The 17,189-nt window shown below is 36.6% G+C and overlaps 1 protein-coding gene across 13 annotated transcripts in view; it reads right to left on the bottom strand.

Annotated features, from left to right (window-relative positions):
* Positions 1-17,189, bottom strand: part of LOC136847258 (uncharacterized) — a 63,064-nt gene that overhangs the window by 11,232 nt on the left and 34,643 nt on the right. For 6 of the 13 annotated variants that reach the window (XR_010855680.1, XR_010855679.1, XR_010855678.1 and 3 more), the window contains exon 7: positions 4,879-5,242. The exons of 5 other annotated variants lie outside the window; for them this stretch is intronic. Coding sequence is in view for 4 of the 8 variants with exons in the window: in XM_067118772.1 (XP_066974873.1) it covers positions 4,879-5,242 (364 nt within the window). In the remaining 4 variants the exon portion in view is untranslated. The remainder of the gene's footprint in view (positions 1-4,878; positions 5,243-17,189) is intronic. 2 more of the 13 variants (XM_067118778.1, XM_067118776.1) reach the window with 1 other exon arrangement.

Consider the following 17,189-nt stretch of genomic DNA (forward strand, 5'->3'; position numbering starts at 1 on the left):
GTAGTTTGAGTCGATTTCTCCTTAACAAAAGAATACTAAGGAAACCTACTGAGAGAGCTAGAAAGTCCAAAAATCATTCCCTCTGAGGCTACTAGGACTCTATGGGAGTCATGGAGCAATTCTTGTGCATGGAATTTGTTTAATACTTTCCTTAAAGCAGATAAAGGGGGGAAGGCTTATGAGTCTGAATCAGGCCAAACTTGAGGAAACATCCATCACTCAAGCCTGAGGGCCCCCAAAGGAGTAGTAGTAGACTGGTTGTTCCTGCTCATCCACATGCTAATAAAAGCTGCTCTAATTCCACAGCGACTCTTGGACTCGCAGATGTAATAACCACTCTGTAGGTAAGTTTGTCCTTACTTAATCCTTAATCGCCAAAAACTTTGTCCTCCCACGGAACGAACTAGCAAACCAATGTAATGTTGTTCATTTCACCCAAAGAAGCAGTCTCTCTGCTATGACTTAGTTTCTGACCAAGGATAAACTTTCTTGTGTATTGTGTAAGTCAACAGAATTACCAATACCATTTATTTTGCCTGTGTTTCATTAAACTTTCACTTGATCTTCATTTAATGTTTCTTTTTTCTTTACATGAGGTGGTTAACTGTTGGGTTAAGTGTATTCTAACCTGACCACTCTGTAATCTGGCACCCCCGCAGGTTCCAATGATGCCAAATTAGTGATGGTCAAAGTGAAGAGCTGGAATTTACAGCTAAGCACATTTGCATGTCTTGAGGTGAAGGGCTGTCAGGATTCTCCTCTTCCTCATCTTGGAATATATATATATATATATATATATATATATATATATATATATATATATATATATATATATATATATATATATATATATATATATATATATATATATATATATATATATATGATGTTATTCTCATTTATATTTTTACTGTGTTTTCTCATTTTTAATTTTCAGCAAAGATAAAACACAATCATGCGCATAGGGTACGTACTAATGCGCGAACTCATTCACTGGCGTCAGAGAACTTGCTACAGCCTGTTTTGGTTCGTATTGTCACGCTTGTGATTTTTTAAATTTATATTTGATGCTATTCTCGCCTATGCTTATAGCACTGAGCATATATATATATATATATATATATATATATATATGCTCAATGCTATAAGCTGACTGCTATTCTATTCTTTCTTTCTTTTAACGGGAACTAATGTCTGGGAAAGTGCTAATTACAAGTAACATTCTGTATGAAAGAATTAATTTACATAAAAATTCACATACAATACGGGCAATCATTCTCTATAGTACAACAGTGCAGTAATTTGCAACTATGTGCGTACTTTACATTCACACAAGTTTATAATAAATCATTCCGTTAGCAACTTTGTCAAAAACAGTGAAATTATCACAGGTGCAAAAAAATATATACAGTGCATGTAAAACAGAACACTTAGTACAATAATGCCATTTATACAATATCAACATAACTCTCATGTTAAAGACAAGCATTCTTGTTTGAGACATGAGTACCTAAATTATGTTAAATTTATTCTTTTTATTACTTTAATTATATGTAGTTTTCATCTAGTTTCATGGATCTCATGTAAAGTTATGCAAGCTATAGTAGTTATGGTGATTCAGGTAAACATTACAGTACTGAGTTATACAAAGTACTCAATGATCAGGGGACTATTTGACATGACAAGTGGACTTGCAAACATCCTGGATCCTTCTGTATTTTGCTAGTAAAAGAGTGCTTGATTCCAAACAAGGAGGAAAGTCCATCAAGTGGCAGCATTCCCCTGCTTCTCCACCCAATCCTAAACTAGCTTTGTTTTCCTCTTACATGAGCACAGCTCTACATTAAATTGCATAACAATGAGGAAGGACCTCAATGTAAGGTATTGGAAAGCATCCTGCAAAACTAAATTTTTTGTTCCTAAAAACTTTGATGCATTTGTTAGAAAAAACAAACTACTGCTTACTATAGTTGGATACTTAGAGAGGAAAGATGATTAAGAGAACAGGAACACTCTAACAGGAATAACAATAGCAGTATGTACTGTACAGTCGGCGCAAAAAAAAAACGAACGCCCACTACATTTGTAAACAAATCATAGCAATGATATAAAAAAAGGAAAATAAAAGGGAAAATTTTAGTTCACTTATATTTTTCAATACTTAGACATTTCTCCATTATTTTTAAGCACAGCTTTTAACCTTCTTGGCATTGAATGTACTAAATCTTTGAAATATTGTGCATCCATGTCTTCAAACAAAACTTTCACGGATGGCATCCTTCAATTTGGGGAGGGCGTTTTTCTCATCTGCTAGTGCCTTCAGTTTCCGTTTCATGTATGCCCAGCAATTTTCAATCGGGTTTAAATCACGGTGAATTGCCTGGCCAGTCCAATTTCTGAATATTAAATTCCTTAAGAAGGTTTGTGACCTTGTGAAATGGGTGGCAAGGTGCTCCATCTTGCATAAATACACGCATGCCAAAAGTTCCTTGTAAGGGACTAATTCATTTTCAAGACATTTTTCATAAATCTCTCCATTCATTGTCAAATTGCTCTGGGAGAAAATATAATCCCCACTACCCCCCATATCCGCTGAAACATCCCCATACCATCACATAAGCTGGATGTTTCACAGTCTTGACTGTGTATTTTGATGCATAGCGGTTAGATCCTTGGGGCCTCCTTACTTTCTTGCCAGCGCTATGAATAATGTGGAAGTTAGATTCATCAAGCTAAAACTACCCTTTTCCCAATCCTTTTCAGTCCACTTCAAATATTTTCTGCAAAAAGCCATCCTTTTTTTTTCATAGGCTTAGTGAGGAGTGGCTTCTTTTGCTGCAACACGACATGGGAGACCAAGGTCTTTCTGCAATGATGTTGCGGTCCGTTCGAATACGTTCCTAAGCAGATCAGGGTTTTGAGACTTCAAAATTTTGGCTGGCATTGATGGATGTTCCATAACAATCCTTTTTAAAATGTTATCCGTTCTTTTTGTAGTTTTCGTGGCCTCCTGAGCCTTTCTTCCGCTTCAGTGATGAATCAAGGTCTCCTGTCTTGGGCGTTTCACCACAATGAGACCGGTGCTTTAGAGATTCCCGACTCTCTTGCAATAGCTGACATTGACTTGCCAGTTTCCATAGGGTCACAATTTCTGCTTTCTTAACCAAGGATAAGGAAGTTTTAGCCATAATTCATTAGCTAGCGCCATAAGAGCGCCAAATGTAGTGATGGCAGGCGTGAATGGGCACGCAGCGCATTACAATGACAGCCAACCTTTGTGATAGCTTGAGTATCACTGAAGTGCATTAGAAAACTCGCTGGTACCGAACAGCGACAATACAGGCTGCCAGGCGAGCGATAAATTGGGAAAATATATACTTCGGCGGAAATAAGAAAGTCGAACGCATATTACAGTAATATAGAAGTCGTTCGCTTTTTTTTTGCGCCGACTGTATAATGAATGAAGACTGAAATTTCACGTCAATGACCCCTGTGTACTTGTGCCATATGAAAGTTTTTCAGTTACAGAGTTTCATTCTATTTTAACTGCATTCCCAAGAAAAGCAGTTCTAATAATGCAATAGTTAGTATTGAAGAGAAAAATAATTTTAAAGTAAATTTCATATTTCATAAATACAAAACACTGTCTTACATCAAGGTCCTACTTCCTCTCTTATTGGGCATCAGAGTGTAGCTTATAAATGTACTGTACTATGGAAAAGAGAAATTGGAGGTCATGCCCCAGACCGAGGGGCATCCCTCACACTCCTGGAGTGCAAGATTTTATTTTTCTTTATATTTCTACACTGTTCTGCACCTTGAGTACTGAAGTAATGCAACAGTTTGTTTTGTATACAAAATGATTTTTCAAATTAATCTTTCTGCAAACACTTACTTCAATACAAAGCGTAATCTACATTTTTTCTCAGAGGTAGACCTCTTATGAACACTCAAGAATTTTGTCTAACATATTTCTGGTGAGTATTTAAAAACCTATGGTAAAGTGTTAAAGAATTGCTGAGCTATCACAAGCTATCTTAAAACTGGAAAATTTTGGCAAGGGGAAAAAAAAGGCTTGATTCATACAGTTTTAATGCAAGACAGTGATTTCAAATAAGCAAATAACCCAATGCAATAAGACAGGCTGAATAAACTTAAGCTATGCAACAATTCAATCATTCTAAGCAAGCTTAAATGGATACTTTATAAAAGTCCAAGTTCTTATTGCTGTGGCAAGTCATTGCAAAAGTCAAAAATAAGGGCAACATTAGGCCTCCTTCCCATAAATGTCTTTGGTAAGGATAGCCCAAAAAGTTTTATCTGGGTTATAAAAAGAAACAGACATTCTTAAATTTCAGTTCAAATAACTGTCTGGTTAAATTTCAGGCTAAGCATCATGTCTGGGTTCAACATAACTTACTGAGGTAGAAAACCACCGCTATACTTCAAAAACAGCTTTAATAATAAAGACATAGGTAGTACTTGGAAAATATTTCTTCCGACTACTGTATTAGTAGAATTTTTGATATACAGTAGTTTGAAAATCTAAATATTTCTTTACTATTCAAGTGAAATTATTGAAGCACATGAATCAAAGCTTCTTCACCTGAAAACTGATGTGAAACTTTCAAATGAATGAATTTTCATTGCTACAGTATAAACAGTATTCAACTTTATCATAATGATTCAACATTTTTATAACAATAAAAACTAAGAAAAACATTAATGAAAATAGGACTTTACTGTTGCATGATTACTATGGCAACAATAAACACAAAAACAATCAAAATCACAGTACTGTATTTGTACAATAACTGACACCCCACCCCCCACACAAATGCAATAAACAAACATCATACAAGTGTTTCTGGTACTTACCTCACCAGGTCGTGACCGCTTGAATGTTGAACCTTGGTGGGAGGCAGCGGGGTGACCTGAGCTACTGTAAGAAGCAGGGGTAACCAAGTCATCTACTGGTCCTGATCCACGACCTGCATTACCTGATCTTAATACCTCTCTCCCCTCTCCCTTTCTTGTAACTAATCTATGTGCGCGGTGATTATTCAGAGTGGAAGCAGAGAGACTCTGTGTACGTCGAACCTTTGTGGTAGGTCTCTTAGGTTCTGTTATTAACTCGAGGTTATTTGGAATAGTGTCATGTCTGAGGTCGTAGATCAGGTCACCAGCATCTGGGTCACCACTAGAATAGCCCGAGGTCAGGTCATCCGCAGAGAGAACACGACTGAAACACAGACAGTGCACCAGACTCCCACATGCATACTAATGACAAATACAGTACAGTGCAATGCAAATAAAGAAAACTGAAGGACTGAAAATAAAAACTAAGTAAACAAAGGACTGTGACACTTCAAAATATCATGCAGAGAATTGAATGAAAGCAATTTAATACCACTTTCATCATAAAAGAAGCTTGCATGCAAGATAATTTTGAAGTGTGGGCAAAAAATAAAAACACATGCAAACTAAAGCTAAAGTAAGCCATAAAACATGATAAAGGATGGATGACAATTCTGTGGTACAGTACAATGAAAATACTATTACAGTACACTATACTTAATGATATCGTCTGATTATGTTGAAATATCAGGCTGATTTTTACTTGACTATTGTCAAAGGTAGTTCAGGTTAAACTGCTCTACATATGCTTAATATTGAAGCAGATTCTTAGCATAATTGATGAAGAAAGAGACAGTATCAAATTGAGCACTGAAAAGCTCTTTTAAACTAAAATATTTTTACCTAGTCAAAACTAAAAAAAATGTGCAGGGAAAGAAAAAATAAATCATTAAAATTAAAATAAGAAATAACAATTAATAAAGGTTGCAGTCAAACTCATTAATAAGTGAAATTATATATAAATAAAACATTCTACTGGGAGCTGATCACTGTCTGAACTACATTATGTACAAAATTTTTATAATCTTTATCTTAGACCAGTGAAATCAATTTGATGACTTAACCTTGGTTTACTGTAATGGTATAATTTGGCTTATTGATGAGTAGACTTGCAATCTACTAACACACTTTAAATAAAGTAAAATTGTAGGTTTTTATGCCTCATGTTCTGTCATTGTATGTACATAATACTATTCAGTACTGTATCATTGTATCAAAAATATGAGCAAGATAGTGGAAGACCCCCTACATAAAGGAAAACCTATAAATGAAGAATACAAGGAATATCAGCCAAAAGGGTGAAATATACTCTTCAGATAGTTTCCCTTGGGACATGTAATATAATACAACTATTTAGTGTGATTCATTAGCACAAATATCTGCTTATACATAACAATAAGAAACCCTCAAGCAAGTAAGATGTACATACAGATATTAAATACAAGAAAAACAAAGTTGGCATTAAATCAAAATATATGAGAAATAAGGGTAAAAAATTGCCTTAATGGAGTTAGGTTCATTTTAACTGTCACTCCATAACTATGTAAGAGATGAATGCAAAATGTTAACTACCACAGTATATCAGCTTGACTTTCTTGTACTAGCAAAGGACAAATGAACGATGACAAAGCAATAAATAAAAAAAAAAGAACCAATTGTGCCTTTACAATATAAATATTTCCTTATAATTAGCTGTAAGTGCAAGGTAAATAGCTTACAAAAAAAAGCACCCTTTAGCCTTTACGCAAATATTCTAGCTCCCATATTTGACACTTTTATGTTTTCACTGTATGCACCTACCTTTGCAACATGGTTCTCCAATTAATGTTTAGTTTTAAGGCAGATGTGAAACTTACTATTGCCCTGCTAAGACCATGTCAGTCTGATTTTTTCACTGGTCATTATCTAAAAAATCTGTTAATCTATCAAAGTTATCTTCTAATTATGGAGCCTTCATTTCAATTTTAGTTTTTTTATCTGCGCTGTACAAGATGTATCATTCGAATGTGAAAAACCAAATTTGAGAAAGGGAGCATATTTTTACATACAGTTTCAGGAAATCACATCTCGTCAGATTTAAATGATCTTTACTGTTTGGCAATGAGCCTTTACCATCATGTATCAACTGCATTGTAAAGCAGCATCAATGATTAGTGGCAATATTTTATTTCTCACAAAATTATTTTTCCATAAAAGAGTCATTCACATAAAGTACACATATATCTTTAATTTATATTTCCTTTAATCACAATGGTCTAACACTTACTTTTGTTCCTCCCCCCACCTTTTTTTTTTTAATCTCACATCAATTTACTATGTTAAGACTGGTCTTCGAACAAGATAAAAGAAGAATTAACTAAGACTAGAGAAACAAAGAGAGAAAGACTGTCTCACTACAGGAGCAAGCTATTGATTAATCAGGATGGAAAAAAGAAAAATATGAATTAATGCAAAATTTTGTTTTATTAACACAGTCACCCCTTTCTACTACATGGTTTGAAAGCACCTACATTTAAAAACTGATTTAGGATAGATTCTGGCACAAGGCTAGCTTAATCATCACGTGAATGCAATCATTCTCACCCCAGTTATAAGGATAGAACAACTGAATATTCCCAAAGGGTCTAATTCAAGACTTCACGAACAATCTCTAAAGAATAGCTCAAAATAATTATACATGCTCCCATTAACAGCTCTTTATTCCAAACATTTTGGGTGGTTATAATCCAAGCCACTTGGGGTACATAAAGCAATAAGATATACAAAGGAATATACTGTACAGTCAAACCTGGGGTCAAACATTTAAATTCAAGAGGCTCCTTACAGAAACCTTCTTGAGGGGGGGGGGAGAAGAAAGCAAATGTGAAGGCTGGACTGCCAAGCAGCACAAAAGGCAAAAACGAGCATTAGTCAGGTACCTACGGAATGGTGCAAAATCCCTGGAGTACTGTAATGGCCACAGTATACCAAATGAGGTACACAGTAAGTACTCTCCTAAGGTGGTACCATCTGCTCTGATTTGTCTTTCACACAATTTGCTTTCAGAATGTGTAAATATTCCTATGGTATCATACCTGCAGGTTATTATATGGCATGCTTTTGTGTGAGTTCAAAGGAGAAAGCTATTAAATTGAGTTAGCTATCCACGTTCATCTTAGTCTCTTCACCACAGAAAATATTTGGAGCCAGTCACAGCTGGCTTCCCTATGCCATGTAGATTTCTTAATTATATTTGGATGTTTCTAATGATTTGGGCTTTAAATACGATAGAATCTATTTACACTTCCTACAATGCAGTTATATTTGGATTTCAGAGCTCTACCTTGCCAAAAAATCTACTACCTCAAAAAAAAAATTGGCAAAAAAGATATGTCTGTGGTCATGAGTTACATTAATTTGCTGTTCACATTCTATTTACCAGGCACCAACAGCACCATAAGTTTGGCAGGCTCCAAATATTTCTTCCTGAAAAGATTGGTCTTTTGTGCCAGGCAATGATCATTTGACAAGCAATAATAGAAATGGGACAGTCTGGCAAACCTCATATGAGAACTATTATTTTGTGCCACGATATCAGAACAAATTTTGCAGAAAAGCATTCAGATTGCCAGAATGAACCATAAACAACTGGATGGCACCTTATCAGACTCAGCTCAGCCAAAAGACGGAACGATAGTTGGCCCAGAGATTTCATGAAGGAGGGTGATGCTACTGGATCTCACGCTGTTCCCTTGCCCAGTGCATCCCTCAACGATTTTGGCGAATCTGGCCTATTCCAAGGTGTGAGTGTTAGGCCAAATTTGAATATGATTGACAGTTTGACTTCTGTGTTGCATTTGGAAGGGAAAGCCATGTCACTTCAAGTAGAGAATCCACTAAAGATGATAAAGAGGACTGGTTCTGCCAGTGGTCATTATGAGTATACCCCCAGAGCTTGAGAAAAATGTTGCCTAATGGCAAGCAATTGATCACTATACATGGAAAATGGCCACGTTTGCACAACTGATTGCAATTCGACCATGTTGCAAAACGTGAGACAAGCACAGAAATGCGAGGCTCTGCAAATGCCAAAACAATGATTTCCATTCCTAAGGAAAGTCTAGCGCTTTTGAAAGACTAGGGAGACAGCACCATACTTATGGAAGTCTGTCACAGAAAATTATCAAAAGAGTATACGATGATTCATCAAAAAAGTCAAACTTTAAAACCCTAGGAGGGTGCTATAAAAACCCAAACATCAAGATGTAAGTTCTGAAGATGAGTATAAAACTTTCGGTACAGGAAAATGTATGAAAGAGAATAAAATGTCTTACAGCTGTCAGTACAGTATACCTGACTCTCCTGAATTTGTGTTTCTGGATGAAAGTAGAGATAACAAGTCTAGGTTGGCAGGACAATGTAAAACATTGTCCTGTCATTATTCAGATGAAAAATGGACAGTAGGAAAGACAGCGGATTGGTGGAATATCAGTGGATAAGTCAGCATAAAGAATGTGAAAATTCCACACCATTAGCAAGTTATTATATCATACTATTATTCATGGGCAATAATTCATATGGAGCTACACTAAAAATTATGAACTTACAAAAGAAGCTTCCATTGAACAGAATATCCATACAGCAAATTAATGATAGAGGAAAAATAATATAAAGTAAAGGAAGTTAATACACTACACAGCAATCAAAATTTTGAATATACTGTACATATATAATTACTTTTGTCCTTAATTATACACAAATTCATTTATGCGAAGACAGAGAATAGTGAATAAAAAGAATCCAGTCCTTTGTTACTCTGGTTTGAGTGCTGTTGGGAAGAGACAGACAGCCACGAAGAGTATCCCAACAAAGTCCCAACCTTAGAAAACGTCTTCTGCATGCAAGCAGGTCTTGTTCCTGTTTATTAGAAAATCTTTTGACTGGAGTCTGTCGACTACCACTCTCAGGTTTTGTCAGCACTATTCTTTGGTGGCTCCCCAGATTAGCAAATCATTTAGGTAGGCCACCAGTTGAATTTCTTCTTTCCTGAGCTCTCATAAAATGAATATTGCTGCTAACTTTATGAAGATTCTTGGAGCCGATGTTTAACCTGAAAGACATGACTTTAACTCTGTACATTTCCTTCCCTATCTGAACGGACCAAAGGGAACAGCGATAGGGATGTGCCAGTATACAACTTTCAGATCTATAGAGATGGTCCAAGTCCCTTGTGAAATAAGTAAACATACTTGGGCAACAATAGTCATCTGAAACTTGCCACAAACAATGTGTTTGTTCAAACCTGACAGGTAGAGGTTCACCCTTCGTTCAGAGGAATCCTTTTTTGGGGACGCTGAAGAGTGGTGGCAAATAAGAGGGGGTCTGGTTTTTGGAAAAATCTCCATTAGAAGATGGGGAGGGTTAGACCATCTCTACTCAAGCCCACTGAAAATAATACTGTCCCCAACAGGAGGACTTTCACTGCATGTTACGCTGTACAAGACGACCCTTGACCATGCAAGTCGTATTGGGCTCCACCTCTTCCCTTGCCTTTAATACGCAGTCCAAGAGTTGATTTTCCTTCTATCTGGTAGAAGTATATTTGTCTGCTTTGAAAGGGGTTCTGCTGCTATTGTTGTCTTTCTTCTATTGTTGGAGGGATTCTTTAGTAGTAACTGGAGTCTTGTATGGCTCTGATTCATACAGCGCTTGCCTAGGCTCAGAAAGAGGAAATTTTTTGCAGAGTACTGTTTCCCGGGTTCCCATTTTTCAAGAGCATATAATGCGCAGTTCTGGTGTCAAGCCCATTCAGTGAGTTGTGTGACAACAGGTTCTTCAAACAGGTCCCAACAGAAGGGAGAAGAATGTAAAAGGGTGGTTACATTGGGGAGAGAAATGTTGGAGCCCGCCAACACTTCCTTTCAAGCCATAATGCAACGCTCTAGTCTACAAAGTCATTTAGAGTGCTCCCCATAGAGTCTGCATGAGTGTTTTGGCTACTGCAGCAAACACTGTTCTAGAAGACTCTGGAAGCTCTTTAACAGCTACTTCCAGCATAGTAGTAGAAGTTATACTACTGAGGTGGAGTCTAGCATGAAATTCAGAGATTTTTTTCATAGGGGACCTAAATTGCTGGGTAGCTACATCCAATGAGAGCTTTTTTCTCTCAAAAGGCAGGACAAGTGTTGCCTTTTCCTTTGTAGAACTATCGGATACTATGATGGCAGAGACAAATGGTTTTACTTCTGCCATTTACTCTTGTTTCCCAGTCACCACAAAATTTTGAAATTCTATCTTCATATGATTGATAGTTTCAAAAGTAAAGGGACAGAAGGCTCGTGCTCCCAGAGATGGTACTGGGAGGCACCAGCCTTCTGTTCCTTTACTTTTGAATGTTAATCATATGAAGATAGAATTTCAAAATTTTGTGGTGACTGGGAAACGAGAGTGAATGGCAGAAATAAAGCCATTTGTCTCTGCCATCCCAGTATCTGACAGTTCTACAAAGGAAAAAAAAATTGTTGTTGTGCTATTCTTTTCATTACACTGGAGAAAGGTTGCTTCTATGGCTTTCACAGCTACACTGATAAGCAGGGTATCCATCTACTTCAGCAGTTTCGAATTCCTATGGAAGGAGGGACCAAGTGCCAGTCAGTATTAGGAAAGGCTGCTCTGTCCAAAAATTACATACTCAGCCTCAATCATACTCTTCCTTCAATTTATGAGGTGCATTCCATCTGGTGAAAGGATGGACACTGAGGCATCATGCCAAATGCTATCAGTATTATTCTCAGGGGCAGATATTGGCGCCTGTGCTACGTTCTGATTTGAGGATTTATAGTTCGACTTGGTTGTATCATTGTAACTAGTCAGAGCTTAGGAGCGAGTAGGTTTTCTCTTATTACTCGTTCTGATTTCAGTGGGGAATGACTGACTGATTTGTGGCTATTAAAACTGGCGTCACAACATCTTGGTTATTGACTCCGTAATAGTATCAAATTGGAAATTAAAAAGATAAATAAGTTTAAAAGGAGTTTCACATAAGTATAATGGATGTATAAAGAGTTTCATCAAATTTATACCAAGGAAACCAGTGAAAGTGCTGAAAGGTAGGACAAGTGACCACCAAACCCTGGGAAAGGCCTAACTAATGAGCTAACTAACAGTTAGTTAATTTTAACCAAAAATATCATGTTCAGTATCTCAACTTACACCCCAGCAGGAAGGCATCAATGGTAAGCTATTGGTTCGTACGATCTGTGAAGTCTTTCATAAATGCAAGGCATAATAAATTCTCTGTAATAAGGAAACTTCGTGGGAATGACAAAATACCACTTTGAATCATACTGACAACAGAGGATAACTATTTCCAAAGTTTAAGGAAAACACTGGTAACATACAAAAACACTGGAAGATCATAAAAGCTATATGAAAACGCTCACAGCAAATACCATGGAAGTTAATTTAGCATTTTGCCCTTTCAAGACATTGCAGATACACAGTTGTACGATGCTGTCCCTTGAATGAGCTGGGTGAACTATATTAGGAGTTCTCACAAGTAATGATTTAATATTGCGTTGCAACACTTACATGTGCTGTTTCATGAGAGATCAAACACAAAACAATGATCCACTTCTGAGTACTATAGAACAAAATTTCCAACAAATATTTCATGAGCACAGTGACAGGAGACTATAGTGATTAAAGTTCTGTAAAAGGACAAAAAATCATTCAGAAGATATCTAATAGATTTTGGTATCTTGAATTTGCTTTAGTGACACGGATAAGGAGTGACTACCTAATTAAAATTCTTTTTTCTCTCTTGTGGGAAAGATTTCCAGCATTCCCTGTGTCTCTAACTGTCAGAAGGCTAATTGCAATACTCAATGGAAGAACAGACAAGTGTGCAGAACTGACAAGGTAAAATCTTTAGGGAAAAATGCTTCTGAAATCATTTCTCCATACTGGTAATCATTTGTAAATGTTTCAATAACACAAAACAAATTAAAAATTCTCAAACACGACACTAAAGATAATGAAGCATTACATGACTTAAAAGATTTTTAAATTTTCTCTTGATAAAAATGCAGAAAATAGGAAAAGGGAGTTCAGATTTGATTAGTGCCACATGGCAGCTTTATTCTTGGGACCTTTTGGAAAAGGCAAATTAGGAAAATTTACTAAAAGAGGAGGATTTATAAAAATACTCATTGATGGTAAAATATAACAACAGCAAGGGTACCATTTAGATATTTTTATACCTGAGGGTTAAAACCAACAAATGATGCTATGAAAAATTAAAAAAAAAAATGTCCACTATGAACTTCACCCATACAATAATACAGTACACTATTCTGTGTTAAAGAATATTGTAAACTTGTACTTTCATCCACTCTGAATAAATAAATGTAATTATGCATTGTGTCTATGTGCTTAAAGACTACTAATTAAGTCTGTGAGGTGAGCAAGTCATTTCAACATCACTAGTATTTACACAAGCGAAGATTTAAGTCATTATAAAATCTCTAAAAAATGTCCTAGAATTGTTTGAATTTACCAGCATTTTACTCTTAATCCAGCCTAAAGGTGAAAGGATATCTAGGTTCTCAGATTTCTGGAAGCTAAATGTGCACAGAAGCATTACAATCCACTGGTGACTTTGTACAAAAGGACCACGGAAAGTACAAATTTGTCCATAACTATCATTAGCTGCCAAATGAGACTTGACAGTACTGTAGTGGTGAGATCATTCACTGCTAGACAAGATTAATTTATAATTGCGTACTATTCACGTTTTTTCTATTCCTTCTGTACAGAGTTTCTGACAAAAATGTGCTGAGGTGTAAGGCTAACATGACTTCATACATTTCATATCAAAATAAATCACCTGTATTGCATTAACACACTGTTACCTAACAAAAGTAAACACGTAAATTCCAAATTTTAAATAACTTTTCTTTTATTACTAGGCACCTCATATTTTACCTACACATTATTGTTCACAACATGACTGATTAGCCAAGAGCTAAAGTCATTCTTGAGTGAAATTATTTCAAAACAGATCCAATCACTGGAGTTAGATCAGTATCCCTCGTAAGGTAAGAGAGTTGCATACCCAAAATACATAGATAAATAGCTTTTTAAGCTGAAGATCCATTTCTGAAGTAACTTTTTCATAAAAGGCTAAGAAATTTTCAAATGAACCTCACAAACATCATAAAATGCCTGAGAGAGGTAGGTCCTTATGGCACTTGAGTCACCCGCTCATAAAAATGCCAGTCCCATCAAGAATGCGTTCCTGAAACACCGAGTGATATCTTGAAGATAAATACCATTAAAGTTGAGTGTATCTCCAACTTACTGCATTAATCATGCAAGGATAAGGATAGTCTTTACCTCATGAACACTGACCTTGGTTAGAGCAAACTCATGATCTGCTGATTTAAGAATGAACTGTGTGTGCTTAAGAATCATCTTCCCCAGACAAAACAAGATAATACTCTTGCCAAGGTTTCCGTGGCACGTTTCTTACCATAAAGTATCTGACAACCCACTCACAAGACCTCGTCTACAGGAGTACTCTTTAGAAGCTCTCACAGGGCAAAAAGGAACATCATCCTCATCTTCCCAATGACCTCTGAAATGGTCACGGTGGTGTACAGTGGTGACATCCACTGACTTACAGTACTATGGTTTTTTCTATTAAGTTTAGCACAAAGAAAAGACCCACTGATATCTATTCTTCCTGCTATTGATTCTAATGGCTTGGGAAAGAGGAAGCTAAGAGGCAGTCTTGAGTACAGTAACACCTCAACTTGATGGAACTTAATGTGACAAACTTCTGCACTTATCAGCTACCACATTATGATTATTTTTCCCTGGGCTACCATTTTATGTGATGCATTTTTTTTATATTTCTCTTAAATTGAATGTTAAGTGTACAGTACAGGTTAGTTTAGGTTAGGCACTATGTGGAATTACAGTTAGCCATAAGAAATTTAGAAAATACTCAAGTGCAGCTGTGACAAGAGTCTTTGTCAGTTAACAGACTTTGTGACTTATTAGAAGGCTAGATCCCTGGTGTCTGTCAAGTTGAGATGCTATTGTACAATGTTGGGTCCTCAAACAAACTTCAGGGATCTTATGGAGATCTCTCTGATAAAGAATCTGTGAAGAGTAAGAGGTTTGGAGATGGTGCACTGAGCATTATGCCCATAGTCAATCTGAACTTCTATTTCCACTAATGTAAATCTTTTTTTGCCAACAAGCACCACCACTTCCTGATGAAACATTTTACTCAAGAAAGACCTCCAAAATTCTGCTGGCTGACAATGCCCCTCAAGAAACTACTCAAACAGGTTTATGTGGAGGATTAAATGTTCTTTATGCAGCATTTTTCCCTGATCTATCTACCAGTATGCCCAGGTACATGTAACACTAAAAGGCCTGATGACTTCACCTGTTGGTGATTTCCCAATATGCGCAGGGATGAAGAACCTAATTACCGTCTTCCTTGAGATCCTACTCAGACAAAAAAGGATTAGCCAGTTATCCGGGATTTTTTGAACTAAAACATCAAGCACTGAACTCAAACATCAAGGCAGTGGCAACTGCCATAGGAACTATCACATACAAATGCTACTGGCCCAAAATTGGCCAAAGAGTCACTGGTTCCTACTGCTTCAGTCATGGACAAGAAAATAAATCCTAATATTGTTCCAATTCACTCAAGGTACTTTTGTAAAGCAGATACACAATTGGACTAAATGCAAACATTAGAGCTGTCATAATGTCACGGAACTGGAGTCATAGTGCTGTCCAACCCTTAACTACTGCATCAGACTGCCCCTTCTGTTTTTGTGATAGTGAAAATCACGACGAAATGAACCATCAACTTTCCCAACAATCTCTCAATTATTGGGCATCTTTAGATTACCTCTTTAAGTCTCTTTTGGTTTTCCCTATATGAGAAGCATCTCATACATTCTATATCTGATAAGGAACATGTCATGCTCTACTTACTAAATTAACCTTAAAATAAGACCAGTAAAAACATCTTACTCTCAACAAAGATGCTGTCCTATCTCTCTTAAGCTACTATCTAAGGACTCCATGATTTCCTGAGGAGTGCTTGTCACCAGCCAAATCCCATTTGCCACCCAGTATAAATACTTAGCTGTATCTCAAACAATCACCCTGTTATGCATGTAGTCTACTGCCAAGTCTGCAAATAGTGCTTGAAGAACTTGGGCACTGCTATGCTAAACTAGTTTTCTACATACCTTCTCAATGGTTGAAGTCTGTCTACAAAATGACCACTATCAACTAATTTTTACTTGATATGCAATGGTAACTTGTGCCCAAGTCTTGCTGTGTCTTTACAACACAGCAATGATACAGTTTTGGTGCTATGCCTCTGCTGCATAGCACCTATGGTCCTGTCCTACAATGCTGAACATCCACCGAGAATATGCATCTGTCACAGTGGGTTGATGGAATTGTTACAGCCCAACAATGTGTCTGTGGAATTCCCATTTCAATCATGATTCAGATCCTCTAAGCCATCCATCACACTGGATTTCATTAGGTACAACTGGAACAAACAGAGCTGCCTCCATTTCAAGATAACTTTCCAATACCACAAAGCCCACTGTCAAACAGGTATTCCTCACCCATGGTGACTACTTTCCTCATGTTACCTCTATTACTATCATTACCCTAAATCTAAATTAGTTTAAAAAGACCACCAAGTTATACTTCTAAGCTTTCATATGGTTCAACAAAGGTGAAAAGAGACATGATACTCAAGCAACAGCTTTCCCCCACCATGGCAAAGACATTCTTTAAAATCTCATCCCTGAAGGAATCATGGTTAAAATACTAAGAAAACCCTATTAATTCCTTGGAATCAAGGTATACTTGCAAGAGCTCCTCATCATATGAGCAAGAAGAAGGAGGTAAAGTAAAAAGAACAAAACTATTGCTCCTGCTTCAAGGCCAAAGAAATTATTTATTGCCAGTAGCTACCATTATGGTTCCCAAGTGACAACTTCCTACATTAATCATAACCATCCCAGTTAACTTTCATACTGTATGCCAATGTGAATGGAAAACCTGAACCAAAGGTCTGCCATAAACACAGGGCAACCACAATGTTTGATATGCACCTTTACCAGCAATAACAGTATTGTAAACAAATGTAAAAAATGTACATACTGTTGTAAAAAAAGTGCACACCTAAAAAAACTTACAAAAACCTTACAATGTTACCAGAAATATGCAAAATAAAACAG

The sequence above is a fragment of the Macrobrachium rosenbergii genome, chromosome 16 (genome assembly GCF_040412425.1).
Source record: "Macrobrachium rosenbergii isolate ZJJX-2024 chromosome 16, ASM4041242v1, whole genome shotgun sequence".
NCBI classification, from domain to species: Eukaryota; Metazoa; Arthropoda; class Malacostraca; order Decapoda; family Palaemonidae; genus Macrobrachium; species Macrobrachium rosenbergii.